This window comes from Malus domestica, chromosome 03, assembly GCF_042453785.1.
Source record: "Malus domestica chromosome 03, GDT2T_hap1".
Classification (NCBI taxonomy): Eukaryota; Viridiplantae; Streptophyta; class Magnoliopsida; order Rosales; family Rosaceae; genus Malus; species Malus domestica.
In genome coordinates, this window is record NC_091663.1 from 18689041 (window position 1) to 18703359 (window position 14319).

Genomic DNA, 14319 nt, shown 5'->3' on the forward strand with positions numbered 1-14319 from the left:
ACAAAAAGGAAAGTTGTACTACTCGACGAGACGAAGAGATTGATGCCTTGCAAGCCGGCCAACTCGCCTTGGTTTGGCCGGAAATTGCCTCGAAAGCCACTGAGGTCGCCGGAAATTGGGTAAGATTCAAATGAGTATAACTTTTTCAATACGCAACGAAATTGAGTGAAACAAAAAGGAAAGTTGTAGCCCTCGAAGAGACGACGAGAATGGTACCTCACACGACGTCTGACTCGTTGTGGTTTGGCCGGAAATTGCCTCGAAAGCCACTGAGGTCGCCGGAAACTGGGTAAGATTCAAATGAGTATAACTTTTTCAATACTCAACGAAATTGAGTGAAACAAAAAGGAAAGTTGTACTACTCGATGAGACGAAGAGATTGATACCTTGCATGCCGGCCAAAATTCAATTGACACACTCCTGGCTTCCAAAATTCAATTCTTTTACTTTATATAAACTTGAAAAAACATAATCGGCATCTAAATTAAAGTTTAGTCTTATTCTTATGTGTAAGAAATTTAAAGTGTCAAATTCGGCACATTATTCTTCATCATTTTATTCACTTCCTTTTTTTTTTAATATCCTAAATAAAACCTCCAAATATTGTACTAATTAATTATATATAAATGATTATGGTGTGTTTAAACTTCTTTCATTAATTACTACATATTTTCTACACTCACAATGTTTGCCAGCTCGCTATATAATCAACTTAAATCAATTAAATCCATCATGCAATGCATTTCCTTCCAATTTTTTGTGATAAACTAATAGATAATTGACTAAATAAACATCCTACAAAGTTTCATTAAAAATTTCCAAGTTTTTCTTACAATTTCCGTGGTTTCCATGTAATTTTTATCGATATCGATATTATCCCGATATTTCCATCGATATTTCCGTGTTTTCGGACTACCGATATTTCCGATATTTTCTTCCTTGATCTAGTGTAATATAAAACTCAAAAACGTGTATTAAATTACAAAAAACATATTGAAAATTGTGAATATTGGAGTTTTCTCCTTCATCCTACGATTTCATGGAATTATAGGCTGATATCCTCGACATTGACGGATTGTTGCTTAATTTTGCCGATATGAGTGAGTTTAGTCTTCAACCCCCTTTCTATATCTATCTTTTTTTATTTTTTGAAAGCTAGGAATTCACAATCCAAGGCTAAGAAGCCAAACAGGAACAAGAAAGCCTACCACGAGGCATACACCATGATAGACCAACCAAGAACAAGGCAATGAATGGGGATACAACCAACAGACACTTCAACCAAGTAAAGTGTCACCCCAAACACCACCATAGCTAAACTAATGAGGACACGGGAGACCATCATTACACAAGACATGAACTAATGAAGATGAAGGCCTATCGACCCACACAAAATCACACATCTTTGTAATACCAGCCGACGCAAGAGCATCTGCCGCCATGTTGGTTGATCTTGGCACCCAAGAGCAGCGACAATTCTGGAAAGCCCCACTCAGCTGAAGAACCCTTGCCAAGATAGGGTAAGCCTCCCAACTACCATTTTCGAGAGAACCACAAAGACGAGATCGCTTCAAGAGAATCCGATTGGATACACCACCGGCACCACCTATGTTTTGCTGTTATTGTTACTCACATGAGCTTCCTTGCTTATTGGGTTTTGTCACATTTCATTTAGGGGTTTGATTTTGCAGGGTATCATGTCTTGTTGGTTAAGGCGTAAATATAAACGGAAAACATCCCCATTCCACTTCCAGCAATCCGAAGAGTGTCCTTACACAGAATGACGAACCATTTGCCGGTCGAGTGAACCTTGGTTTCTGCCAGTGATCCATTCCAAGTACCTCTCCACAGCTTCCAGCCCACACAGCTCCTTCACAACCGGCATGGTAGCGGGGACATCCAACTGGAATATCGAAGCTGATCCATCTAAGCCGCCCCACTGGAGAAGCTGTTTTCTTGATTCTTTAATGGCAGCCCTTGTAGCACAGTGAACAGAAACCGCAAGAAGTAATGGTGGCTCACCAGAAGCTGCACAAATGATTTTCAATGTGTTTCACGACACTTTTCAAATTTGGCGATCTTTAAATTGAAACGTTTGTAATAAATTGAAAATTAAAAAAAATATGGCAAGCATATATTTTTCGACTTTCAAATTCTGCAATAACATAAAGTTTTCGACTTTTCAATTTTTGTAATAACATAATATCTCTGTTTTTTATCAAAATCCGCGTACTTTTATTTACACAAAAATCTTTTCTGGTATCAGTTGTATTTGAGATAAGTACAAGTGTGCAAGGCACGGCATGGTACTAACATAAAAGAGTTTCAGAAATATTTGAATGGCATACCTTTTGAAGAGAGCACACGCTTTTTGTGATGCCCGCTGTTCAATACTTCAACGTTGAACTGTTTGGGTATGGTGTCCATTGTAGGAATTTTATAAGTCCACGTACCTTCTGAAATCACCAACCCATCTGAGTTTTCCGAGTATTCTTCAAGCATGAAAAACCCAATACCTTGAACAAAAGCACCTTCGATCTGCAAGAAACATGTAATGTCAAACTTAATTAAACCACATCGACTACGAGCAAGTGAACTGGCTTTATGGATCTTAGCAGATTACAGAAAAGTTGAAAACTATGATTCTTATTCCAAAGACGACTAGATGATGAAAATGCTACAATGCCTTGAATAGACAGACCATAAAGACGCTAGATACCAAAGTCCCCTCTAGATCTTAATTCACAGAAAATCATTATAAAACTTCGAGTAGCATGTAAGTTTAATCATGCCAACCTGTCCTAAGTCCACAGCCGGGTTCAGACTCTGACCACAATCGTAGATAATATCTGATCGCAGAATTCTGGTTTCTCCAGTCAGGACATTTACCTCCACCTGTGATCAAGTAGTTTCATTGTTACTACTCTAGAAATTTTAACTGATAGTAATTGGTAGTACTCATCCTAATAGTGTGACTGTGACATTGCACTATGGCATTGCATCCATAAAAGGTTGTCGAAAATTCAACGGGCGCAAAAGAACTAAAATACACAAGAATAAAATGAAGACAGACTGTTAAACACAAACTTGCCTCACTCACAGCAGCGCCATAGTTAAGGTACTTCATGGAAGCAAAATCAGGGACATAGTAAGAACTTGCTGATAAGTTCACAGCTTCCAAGGATGCCTGCATTTTGACAGAATAATGATACACTGCAATGATGTATTTATGAATTTGGGAAAAATGCAATAAATTGATTGAATGTTTAAAAAGAAAAAGAGAGTGATGCAGTGTGTGAAGCGCCATGGCAGGGATTTGTAACAAATCAATAAGTTGATTAAATGTTTAAAAAGAAAAGAAGTCATGCAGCAATAATTTCAAGGCCATTGCTATTCATGCTTCCCTCAATCCTATGGGGGACTGCAAATAACATGCTATTATGGTAGTAGTCCAACAAAGGAGCACGGGTGTGCAAATAAGCCCTCCCTGAATCCAAGTAGAATACCTGCTGAATAAGAGTTTCCCAGTTAATAGAGCCCATTTGCTCCTTCAATCTCCCCTTGAGAGTAGCTAACCTCTCAACCAAAATATTACAGCAAAGTCTAACTGCCTCACAGCTTGCCTCAGATGTAGTGCTCCCGGAAGTAAATCCCCCTTGAATTAAGCTCAATGTATCAGATTGCACCACCCGTAGTTTATCCAAAAGGTCTCCACTACCATCACATTGAATTGAACCAAGAGCAAAAGCTGCCATCTGTTTTACCTTCGTCCAGAGCCCCTGACCCAGTTCAATTCCTCCAACTTCAACGACAACAGACCCATCACCTAAAATGCTTACTCTTGCTGGAGTTGGCCTCAGTGTCACTTCATGCAATATCGGTACTCGAGAAATTCCTCTTTTCTGCCATTTATTACACCTATTAAATTCTTTTACCATCTCAGTCCTTGGGTTAAAGCTTGAAGACATGGCCAACTTGTCCCATATCAATGGTAAAGTATACTCCAGAGGTTCACCAGCGCTGTGCTCATAAAACAAATCAAGGCTGTGAGAGGTGTGAAGATTAATGCTTCTCACAGAATCCACTTCTATAGAAAGGGTGGATGCTACATGTTCAATTACAGCTTCAGCAATAAAAGACCCCTGCACCTCCCCAGGGGCCCGCATAGCAGACCTACTCGGAGTGTTTGTTTTACACACCTTGAAATCGAAAGCTAGAGCACCCCAGTCATACTTCTTAAGTGCAGACAGAATATTGTTTGGCATTATTGGACTTATATCTAGGGAAATCCCTGCATTTATTAATATCTCAAGATCTAGAGCAGTAATCTTCCCATCAGACTTGAATCCCACACTGTAAGTTATCTTCATGGGATGCCTTCCTCCAGCCATTATCATATCAGTCTTCCGATTGAGATACATCCTTACAGGTCTATGTAATTGGTGTGCTGCAAGAGCACATGCAGTTGCCACCTAAAATATCAGAATTGCAGCACCTTTATCTTCTATTCAACATTGGGAATCACGTACAAAAAAAGTCATAAACATGGACAGGTGATAATAACAAGTGCTTAGTTACTTAAACTAGACAACCTCGTCCACGATTAGATAAACAGTAATAAAAATGGAATATAGAGATTCCAGTAGGTATTAACTCACAGGCATGGACTTTATGGCCTTTCCACCAAAGCCCCCTCCAACCCTTCTTGTAATTACACGAACATTATTTTCAGGAATACCAAGGCATTTTGCAATTGAAGAGTGTGCAATCTCAGGGCACTGACTTGAAGTGTAAACCACCATGCAGTTGTCTTCATCTGGCACAGCAAGGGCGGTTTGTGTCTCCATGTAGAAATAGTATTGTGAACCAAGTTTGATCTGAAAGCCAAGTATGCACGGATTTGTAAGTTAGCGGATGGCCTTTCCATGTATATGAATAAAACCAAGGAACAACGTTGAATATCGAAAACCCACATTACAAGGATCAGAAACTGGGCAGAACATTAGTGTGGGAAGGGGACTGGGAAACAAAGAAAGAATGTTACATTGATTTCAAGTACCTCAGCAGAAATAATCTTGCGATCAGCTGCAGCCATTCCATTTGATATGTCACCAACCTGTTTCGGATACAAGAAAGGAGGGACCTCAAAAAAATTAGATCTCTTAACTGCCTCTTCGACTGATAGAATAGGTGGGTCTATATCTTCCATGTCATAATCAACCACCACAAAGTTTGTAGCCAAGTCTGCATGTTTCTGCGTATCGGCTACCTACAGAATTTTTTTTGATGAGTAAATTGACACACAATCCAAAGAAAGAAGAAAAAGCATTTTTGTAGTTTGGCATTCATTCAAACTAAGATTGTTAAATATAATCACAGGATTGTGGAATTACCACGAAAGCAAGACGCTGACCAGCACATTCGGTAAGATCATCGGCGAAAAGAGGTTCTGTACCAAATATAGTCTTAGACCCTATGTTCTCCCCAGACTTGGGAATATCTTTTAAAGATATAAGTGCAGCAACTCCTGGATGTCGTTTAGGTTCAAAATTTATTCCCTTCACTCTAGCCAAAGGCTTTGTACTATAAATGAACGCTCCATGTAAACAATTTTTCGGAGATGGAATGTCGTCTACATAGACTGCCTCACCTACAATTTGATGGTCATGAATGAGATAAGTACTTTTGTTGTCAAGAGCTAAAAGCACTCAAGAAAACATATAAAATAAATGGAAACGATACATAGTTGAATTAAGAAAAAAACAAAAAGACAAAAGGTCAACCAAAACTCAGTGCCATAAAAGTTTAAACATGATCTGTTCAGAAATTATACAAATACCCACACACACATATATATAATATAATTACAGAGAGACAGAGAGACGACGGGAGGAGGACACAATACTATATAGCAGGTGAACTAATTGTCCACAACTGGTCATCAGTTTGTATTCTGTCAATATTGGTTTCATTAAGATTTTGTTTCTTATATAAAAGAATGATCTCAAAAGATGGCAAATGAGACCTTTCAATAAGCATATTGTAAGTTTATAATTCAAGCTCTCAATACTTTTAGGTATGCAACATGACCGGCCGGCGAGAAAAATATATCAAGTACATCATACTACAATTTTCTCAGCTAGATAAAAAGGAACATTTTGGAGCAGAGAACACGCCTGCAAACTAAGTCCAATACCAAAAAAATGGAGACAATCATTGCTTGTTGCCTCACTGGTGTATTTTATGGAAGTCATATTCGGAATCTGTTGATCATATATTTCTTCGTTTAACTTCGGGTCTGTGGCTGAAGTTGGTTTGGGAGGGATATAAAGCTTAAGGTATGTAGGCTCACACTATGGTCTGGAAGGGAAAGAAAGCTGAGGTTATGTGAGGCAGTATGATCCTCACTTTGTTTTGGGGGGCTTGGATGAAGAGGAATAGAAGGATTATTGAAGATTCTGTGGGAGCTGGTTTAGTGGAGCTTTGGGATAGTATTTGTTGTTTGTCAGCCCTTTAGGCTTCTGTTTCCCCAGAGTTCAAAGGAAACTCTGCTTCCTTAAAATGTCTATATTTGGAAGCTGATATCCTCTTAGTTCGTTAGCAATTTTTAGAGTCTGGTTGTGTCTTGTTTGTTTTGTTCGGGCTGTAGGGCGTGGTCTGCTAGTCCCAAACACCCCAAAAAAATCCTGTTCTTTCTGTTTCCTTATTTAATTAGAATAAAAGAGAACATAAAAAAGGATGCTAGTAATTGGACATCCCTATAATAACGTGAAGGATAAGTTGGATAACTAACCTGAAGCTTGTATGAGACCTCCAGATTTTGTAATTGGCTTACCAACCGGATCATACTCTGTACCTAATTCAAGCACCTGTTTAGCAGATGACAGAACAGTTGTCATCTTATCATTAGCACCTTGGTTCCTTTTTAACTTAGAAGCATCGGCCAACAAAGTAGTTCCCAAGAAACCATTGGAAATATCATATTCACTGTCAATTAAGGGGCTAAAGAACTCGAAAAGAAAACCAGCAGCCAAGCTTGACCTGTAAGCAGGGCTAGTAGTTCCTTCTTCGGGAACGACAACATCTTTAACTAATTTAATAGCGTCATACAGAACACCAGGACTCAGCACTTTCCCAGTTAAAATTTCCTCAACCTTCCTTGCTCTAATTGCATGTTTAGTTCCATAAGCACCAAAAGCCAGACGACAATTATCCACCATAATTCCATTGGAAATCTTACAAAACGATACTTCAGCTAGGAAGGCAGCATTTAAATAAGCCAATGCGTTTCCTAGGGGTCTTGGTGCAGCTCGATAGGTTTCAAACAGCAATACGGTGTTGGTAACGTTTCCAACTGCTTCCCATTTTGGGATTTTAACACTTAGAAGTACACTTTTTGGATCCAGTGGAGACTGTTTCAGAAAATCCTCCAACATAATCGTTTCAGATCTAGAACCATCCATTATATTTACCTCTGAATCCACAGCAAGAAGTATTGTAGCAATATCTGAAGGAAAGCATTTTCTCTGTGCCATCACCAAATTCCCTCCTATACTAGCTGTATTTCTGATGAACCCTGAAGCAATTTTCCCCATATGATTGGCAATTTCTTTCAACACAACCTCACCTCTTGATGGAGATTCACCGTTGTCCTTCTTCCTCAAAGCTTCAATAACCTTAGAGATTGTTACAATTGCTCCAAACTCAACCCCTGTCGGATCTATCTTAATCATTGATAATTCAGGAACATATCTGAGATCAATGTATCTGTCATAGCGCTTTAGCTCCTTGTAATAGCCCGTCCCTGTGTTTCCAACAACTAATTTCATATCGTCTGCATTGTCAAAATCAGTAGCTGTCAATAAGTTTTGAAGCTCCTCAACTCTAACAGGACTGTACCAGCAATATCTCTTTGGATCCAAAGACATAGAAGAACGGATTTCATTTTTTAAAAAGTCCGGAAATGTACAGATGTCATCGTTATGGTTATATAGGGGCAATCTATTTATCTTTACTTCCTTACTCTCTCCCTTGTTCCAAAAAGAGTTGAACCCCAAATCCTCCATATCAACATCAGCTGCGAAACTCTTGCAGGCATCAGCAATTGATCGATACCCAGTACATCGACAGAGGTTACCTGCAATAGACTTTTCAGCTTCGGAAACAGTCAGCTTGGAGAACCCATGAGGGGGTTCAGGTCTATTCGTCTTTTTAGCATTGACCAGAGCTCCAAAGAGTGAAACACACATGCCAGGAGTACAAAAGCCACATTGAGAAGCATGGAAACCAGTAATCCTTTGGTGAATTGGGTGGAACCCGTCTTTGAGATTTCCAAGGCCTTCGGATGTCGTAATTGAACCTCCATTTACACTGCAAAGCAGAGTGAGACATGAACTTACAGTAAAATCTTTCACTTGGTCCGCAACAGGGTCGTACTTGGACAGAAGCACAACACAAGCACCGCAACCACCTGCAGCCAAATTTTTAAGTGCATGTCATAAAAATTATCCAACTTTGTGCATATCATCAACCTAATCTAATATGATTACTAAGGAAATGTTTTGTGCAGATCATCAAGTGAACTCCGGAAATTATAGTTTGTTCACCGCGAAAGCGAGTGACTAACAAGTTTTGATTTAGCCGTCAAATTTCATTTCCACAAGTATTTAAATCTTTGTATTTTCAATCTCGATCATTCATTCGTTTTCCGTACAACTCAGCACTACGTACAATTGAAGAAAAATCGCAAAGTTTGATCATAAAATGATATAAAGCTACAAGCATAGCGAACCGGCTTCCAGTCAGCATATGAACAAGGAAGAAAGGTATTCGTGCAAATGAGAGAGAGAGAGAGAGAGAGAGAGAGAGAGAGAGAGAGCGAGTGAGAGTATTACGACCTTCGCCGCAGCTGAGCTTGACACTTTTGAATGTGGTGTGAGAACGCAAGAAGTCGAGGAGAGTGGTGGAAGGGTCAAGGGTCGAGAGCTCAAACCTCTCCCCGTTAACTGCAAAAACCAGGCTGCCACCGCTTCCTGCTGCTTCTCTTTCGTCGGCCATTTCTGAGAGCAGACGGAGAAGAACCCAACTGGAGCTTCAGAGGCAAATCTACTAATCTACACATTCAGGATTTTCCACTACAAATCCAAAACCTTGAGAATTTCCAATAAAGTGATGTCACTTTCACCGATTCTCCGTTACTCATAAGTCAAAACGAAACCGATAATAATTCTAAGTTTGGAATACTGTCATTGGGTCTTCTGATACAATCAAACAGAAAGCTCCAAGGGCGACAGATTTGAGCACTCCTTACCCTTCTTCAAATTATCTTTTATTGGAGCAATTCGACTCCCCACCTCCTATTTTATCATTTTTTACTAGACATCTATAGTTTTTCAATTAAACTTTTAAATATTTAATTAAAGTGCTTTGACTTAACACCTGTCAGCATAATTACATGTAAACTATTTTTATGTTATTGTTGTAAATATGAATGTTCATTATTTAATTTGAGTGAATGTGTGCAAATAATAACATCATGTATGTATAATCACCGATATCATTACCTATTCATTTGCCTATATAATGAAGGCCAAGGCCACTAACAAATAAGAGAAACATAATGAGCAAAGTAAAGAATAGAGAAAATATTAGAGAGAAGAGAGAAAATAGCGAGAATTATTTTGTACTCCTATTATTTCAAATAAAAAAATACAAGTGTTGCCCCGAGGACATAGGCACACTTGCAAAACTTCGTAAATATTGTGTCTTATTTACTTTATCCCACTACACACATACCTTTAATTTCATAATACGTTATCAGCATGAGAAGCTCATGTGTTAGTAGAATAAATCCAGTAAAGCACTATCTACCTCCATCTTAGTCGGCTGGAATCTTACAGATAAGCAAATCCTTTTATTTTATCCTCATACTTTTGTATTATTAACTTTCTTAGGCCAACTATATATATTGTCCTATGACTGTATATTATTATTCTATGACTGTATATTATTATTTGTAAAAGCAAAAAAGGCACAAACTTGAAATTCGCCGAAAAACCAACAGTCTTCTGTTGTATGACAACTAAAACAAAATGGGCAATTAGCCCAATAACAAAGGTAAGGCCGGCCATAAGGGTGAGGGTTGCAAACTTGGATTAATTACAAGTTTGCCACTCACTTGAAATGAAGTATAAAATCAACTTTAGCTTTATTTCTCATTAGGGTTTTTCTTGGTGAAATGAGGTGAAACACTTTCTCTCATTTTCTCTAAAGAGGCCGGCCACTTAGAGGGGATTTAGCTAGCAATCTTTTCTTCTCTAAGTCATCCATTTCATCTTCACACTTCATCCTTGGTGTGGAGACTTAGAGACATCAAGCTTTTGATGTTTTTGGAGAACATATCCTCAAATCCTCAAAGAAGCAAAGGAGCACTAAAAGGAGGAAAATCACAAGGAAGATCCAAGGAGCAAGGAGGTGACTTGAAGGCCCTCCACTTGGGTGAATCCCTTGTGTAATCAAGGATGAGCTTCAAGGGTAAAGAAACTCTAAATCTTTCCTTCTCTTTAATGTTGTTAAATAGTTTATTGGTTCACCATATACTAGGCTTTGAAAGTCATGGGTTTTATGAATTGTTTTTGAATGCATGCCTACTTTAATGTGTTAATAGTTTGCACATGTATTCAAATGTTCTTACTTGTTCTTAGCTAGGACAAAAATTTTCCTTCAATTTAGGTAATAAAAAATTAAGTCTAAGGCTTCTAGAAATAGGAAACAAAATCAGAAAATTAAAGGAAAAGGCAAGGTATATGCGGCAAGGCATTAAAACACATTAGGAATGTGTTTTAATGCATAGAATCAGGAAAGAACCCTCTCCCTTGCACGGCAAGGAAGGGGAAAGAGCAAGGAAGTGCGGCAAAGGTTGATATTATGCAAGGACTGTGTGTCTGATGTTGATATTATGCAAGGACTGTGTGTTTGATGTCCTAGAGTGCTTAGGAGGCCTTCAAAGTTGATAACATTTAGGGACACTTAATTTTCCTACTTCAAGTAGGAATCCTTATTGGAGTAGGAATCCTTGTTCTTCTAGGAATCCTCATGTGAGTAGGAATCCTTCGTTGATTAGGAATCCTCATGTGATTAGGAATCCATCTTCAATTAGGAATCCTTCGTCAATTAGGAATCCTCCGTCAATTAGGAATCCTTCGTTGATTAGGAAACCTAATTTCTTCAAGTCTTCAATTCATCCATTCCTTTTGCTCCAAAAGGCTCCAAATTACATCATTTTGCACACTTTGGCCTTAGAATCTGAAAACACACAAAAGTGACTTTAAACACTAAAATAACTAAAGAAACACAACATAAAAGCACGAGAACAAGCCAATTAAGTCGCATAAATATGCTCCTATCATGTACGATATGCCCTCAATGCATCATTCAAACGCAAGCCCAATCCTTTCGAGTTGGTCTAATTGTTTTCTCCAAGATTTGCTTGATTTCTCGGTTAGAAACTTCAGATTGCCCACTTATTTCAAGATGATAAGGTGTTGAAACCTTATGTGTGACATTATACTTCTTGAGCAGCGCCTTTATGGTTCGATTACAAAAATGGGAACCCCGATCACTTATAAGTACTCTTGGCATTCCAAATCTGGCAAATATGTTAGTTTTGACAAAATCTGCAACCACTTTGGAATCATTAGTACGAGTGGCTTTTGCTTCCACCCATTTCGAAACATAATCAACCACTAGTAAAATATAATTGAAACCATGAGATGAAGGAAAATGACCCATGACATCGATGCCCCAAACATAATAAATCTCAACAAAAAAGCTAGGGGTCTGCGACATTTGGTCTTTTGAACCTATATTCCCTGTTCTTTAACAACGATCACAGGTTATGCAAAAGTTTCTAGCATCTTTAAATATAGTAGGCCAATGAAATCCACATTCTAAAACTTTAAGTGTTGTCGTTTAAGTACCAAAATGACCCTCACATGCATAAGTGTGACAGAAAGTTAAAATTGAATTGAATTCAGAATCATGCACACACCTACAAAGAATTTGATCAAGGCAAAATTTCCACAAATAAAGGTCATCCCATACATAAAACCGTGCATCCTTCTTAATTTTGTCATGTTGGTGCTTGTTTAGGGTATTTGGACTTTGTTTAGACACTAAATAATTCACAATATCAGCATACCATGGCTCACTTACCTTGATGACCAGCAGCTGCTCATCTGGGAACGCCTATGGGATAGGTAATGGATCTTCATCATGTATCAAACAATTCAAGTCGTTAGCTACTACATCCTCACTTCCTTTCTTGTCCTAGATTTCCACGTCAAACTCTTGGAGACTAAGCATCCATCGAATAAGCCTTGGCTTGGCTTTTTTCTTTGTGAGTAAGTATTTCAAAGCTACATGATTAGATAGATTATAACTTTATTTCCAAGTAAATAAGAAAAAAACTTATCTAAAGAAAACACAATAGCAAAGAGTTCTTTTTTAGTGGTGGAGTAGTTCAATTGAGCATCATTCAAGGTCCGAGAAGCATAGTAGATGACATGCGACTGCTTGTTCTTCCTTTGTCCCAAAACGGCCCCTAAAGCATAATCTGAAGCATCGCACATAAGCTCAAAAGGAAGGCACCAATCTAGTGGAACAATGATAGGTGCCGAAGTGAGCATCTTCTTGAGGTGATTGAATGCCTTCTCACATTCGTCATCGAACACAATCGACACATCCTTCTGTAAGAGTCGGCACATGGGTGTTGAAATCTTTGAGAAATCTTTGACAAAACATCTATAGGATCCTACATGTGGAAAGAAAGAATGAACCTTTCTCACTGAAGTGGGAGAGGGTAAGTGGCGTACAAGGTCTATTTTTTATTTATCAACTTCAATTCCCTTTTCTGAAACTATATGACCTAAAACTAAGCCTTGTTTTACCATAAAGTGACATTTTTCCCAATTTAAAACAAGGTTAGTTTCAATGCAGCGTTTCAATATCAAAGTGAGATTAGCTAAACAATCATCAAAAGAGTCACCAAAGACACTAAAGTTGTCCATGAAAACTTCAATAATATTCTCAACATAATCGGAAAAGATACTTACCATGCATTTCTGAAAAGTGGCTGGTGCATTACATAAATCAAATGGCATTCGACGATAAGCAAAAGTACCAAATGGACAAGTAAAAGTAGTATTTTCTTGGTCATCTGGAGTTATAATAATCTGATTATATCCTAAATAACCATCAAGAAAGCAATAAAATGAATCACCAGCTAACCTTTCAAGCATTTGATCAATGAATGGCAGAGGAAAGTGATCTTTCCTTATGGTTGCGTTGAGCTTCCTATAATCAATGCAAACTCTCCAACCTGTTTGGATGCGAGTGGGCACAAGTTCGTTCTCTTCATTCTTCACCACAGTGACTCTAGATTTCTTTGGAACGACTTGAACCGGTGAAACCCAACGACTATCCGAAATTGGATAGTTAACTCCACAATCAAGAAGCTTGATAATCTCCTTCCTCACAACTTCCATCATTTGAGGGTTGAGTCGGCGTTGAGCCTTTCGAGTTGGTTTAGCCCCATTCTCTAGAAGTATGCGATGCATGCATGTTGCAGGACTTATCCCCTTAATGTCGGCCAAAGTCCATCCAATGGCTGTTTTGTGCTCTTTCAACACCCGAACCAGTTTCTCCTCCTCTACTGCCGTGAGTGATGAAGAGACTATGATGGGTAATGTCTCTTTATCTCTCAAGAAAACATACTCCAAATTATTCGGCAATGGTTTAAACTCAAGAATGGGTGCCTGGATCACTGAAGGTAACTAGTGTTTTATTAACCAAAGCACCACATGCCGAGGCATCTAGCATTTGTCTCTCAATTGGAAGTAGTCCTTCTAGAAATATTGAATTAAAAACTCTTCCTTCATTTGATGTTGGGGACAAGATGCAACTAAAGTCTTGAAACGATCATAATACGCTTAAAGGGATTCTCCTTGGCCTTGTTGAATTCCACTAATTCTCTTCCTCAAAAGAATGACTCTTGACATTGGGAAGAATTTCTCTAATAATGCTTTCTTCATGCTTTCCCAAGAAGTGACGGTTCCATGTGCTAATTCAAAGAGCCAATCTTTAGCCTTTTCCAAAAGAGAGAATGGAAAGGCTTTCATCTTCAGAATGTTCCCATCTACGTTGATTGGTGTCATACTCGAGCACTGATGCGAAAATTAACTTAACACACAAATTAAACCCTTCTGTTGACAATTGTAGTAAAGATGTAAGTAAGGATCGTCTGGACCGGGGATTAGGAGG

At 38.5% G+C, this 14319-nt stretch overlaps 1 protein-coding gene across 2 annotated transcripts; it reads right to left on the reverse strand.

The window, feature by feature from the left end:
* Positions 1-1105: 1105 nt before the first annotated feature.
* LOC103425610 (abscisic-aldehyde oxidase) lies at positions 1106-9387 on the reverse strand. Of its 2 annotated transcripts, none has more exons than XM_008363703.4 (10): positions 8898-9387; positions 6794-8470; positions 5394-5650; positions 5060-5269; positions 4659-4877; positions 3507-4472; positions 3092-3187; positions 2797-2895; positions 2349-2538; positions 1106-2028 (listed from the first exon to the last, which is right to left on the reverse strand). In XM_008363703.4, the coding sequence occupies exons 1-10, from the start codon at positions 9055-9057 to the stop codon at positions 1772-1774; spliced, it is 4131 nt and encodes a 1376-aa protein (XP_008361925.2). In that variant the 5' UTR covers positions 9058-9387; the 3' UTR covers positions 1106-1771. The 2 variants fall into 2 exon arrangements, with proteins under 2 accessions (XP_008361925.2, XP_028955799.1); XM_029099966.2 differs by having other exon boundaries at positions 5045-5269; positions 8898-9386.
* Positions 9388-14319: the final 4932 nt, after the last annotated feature.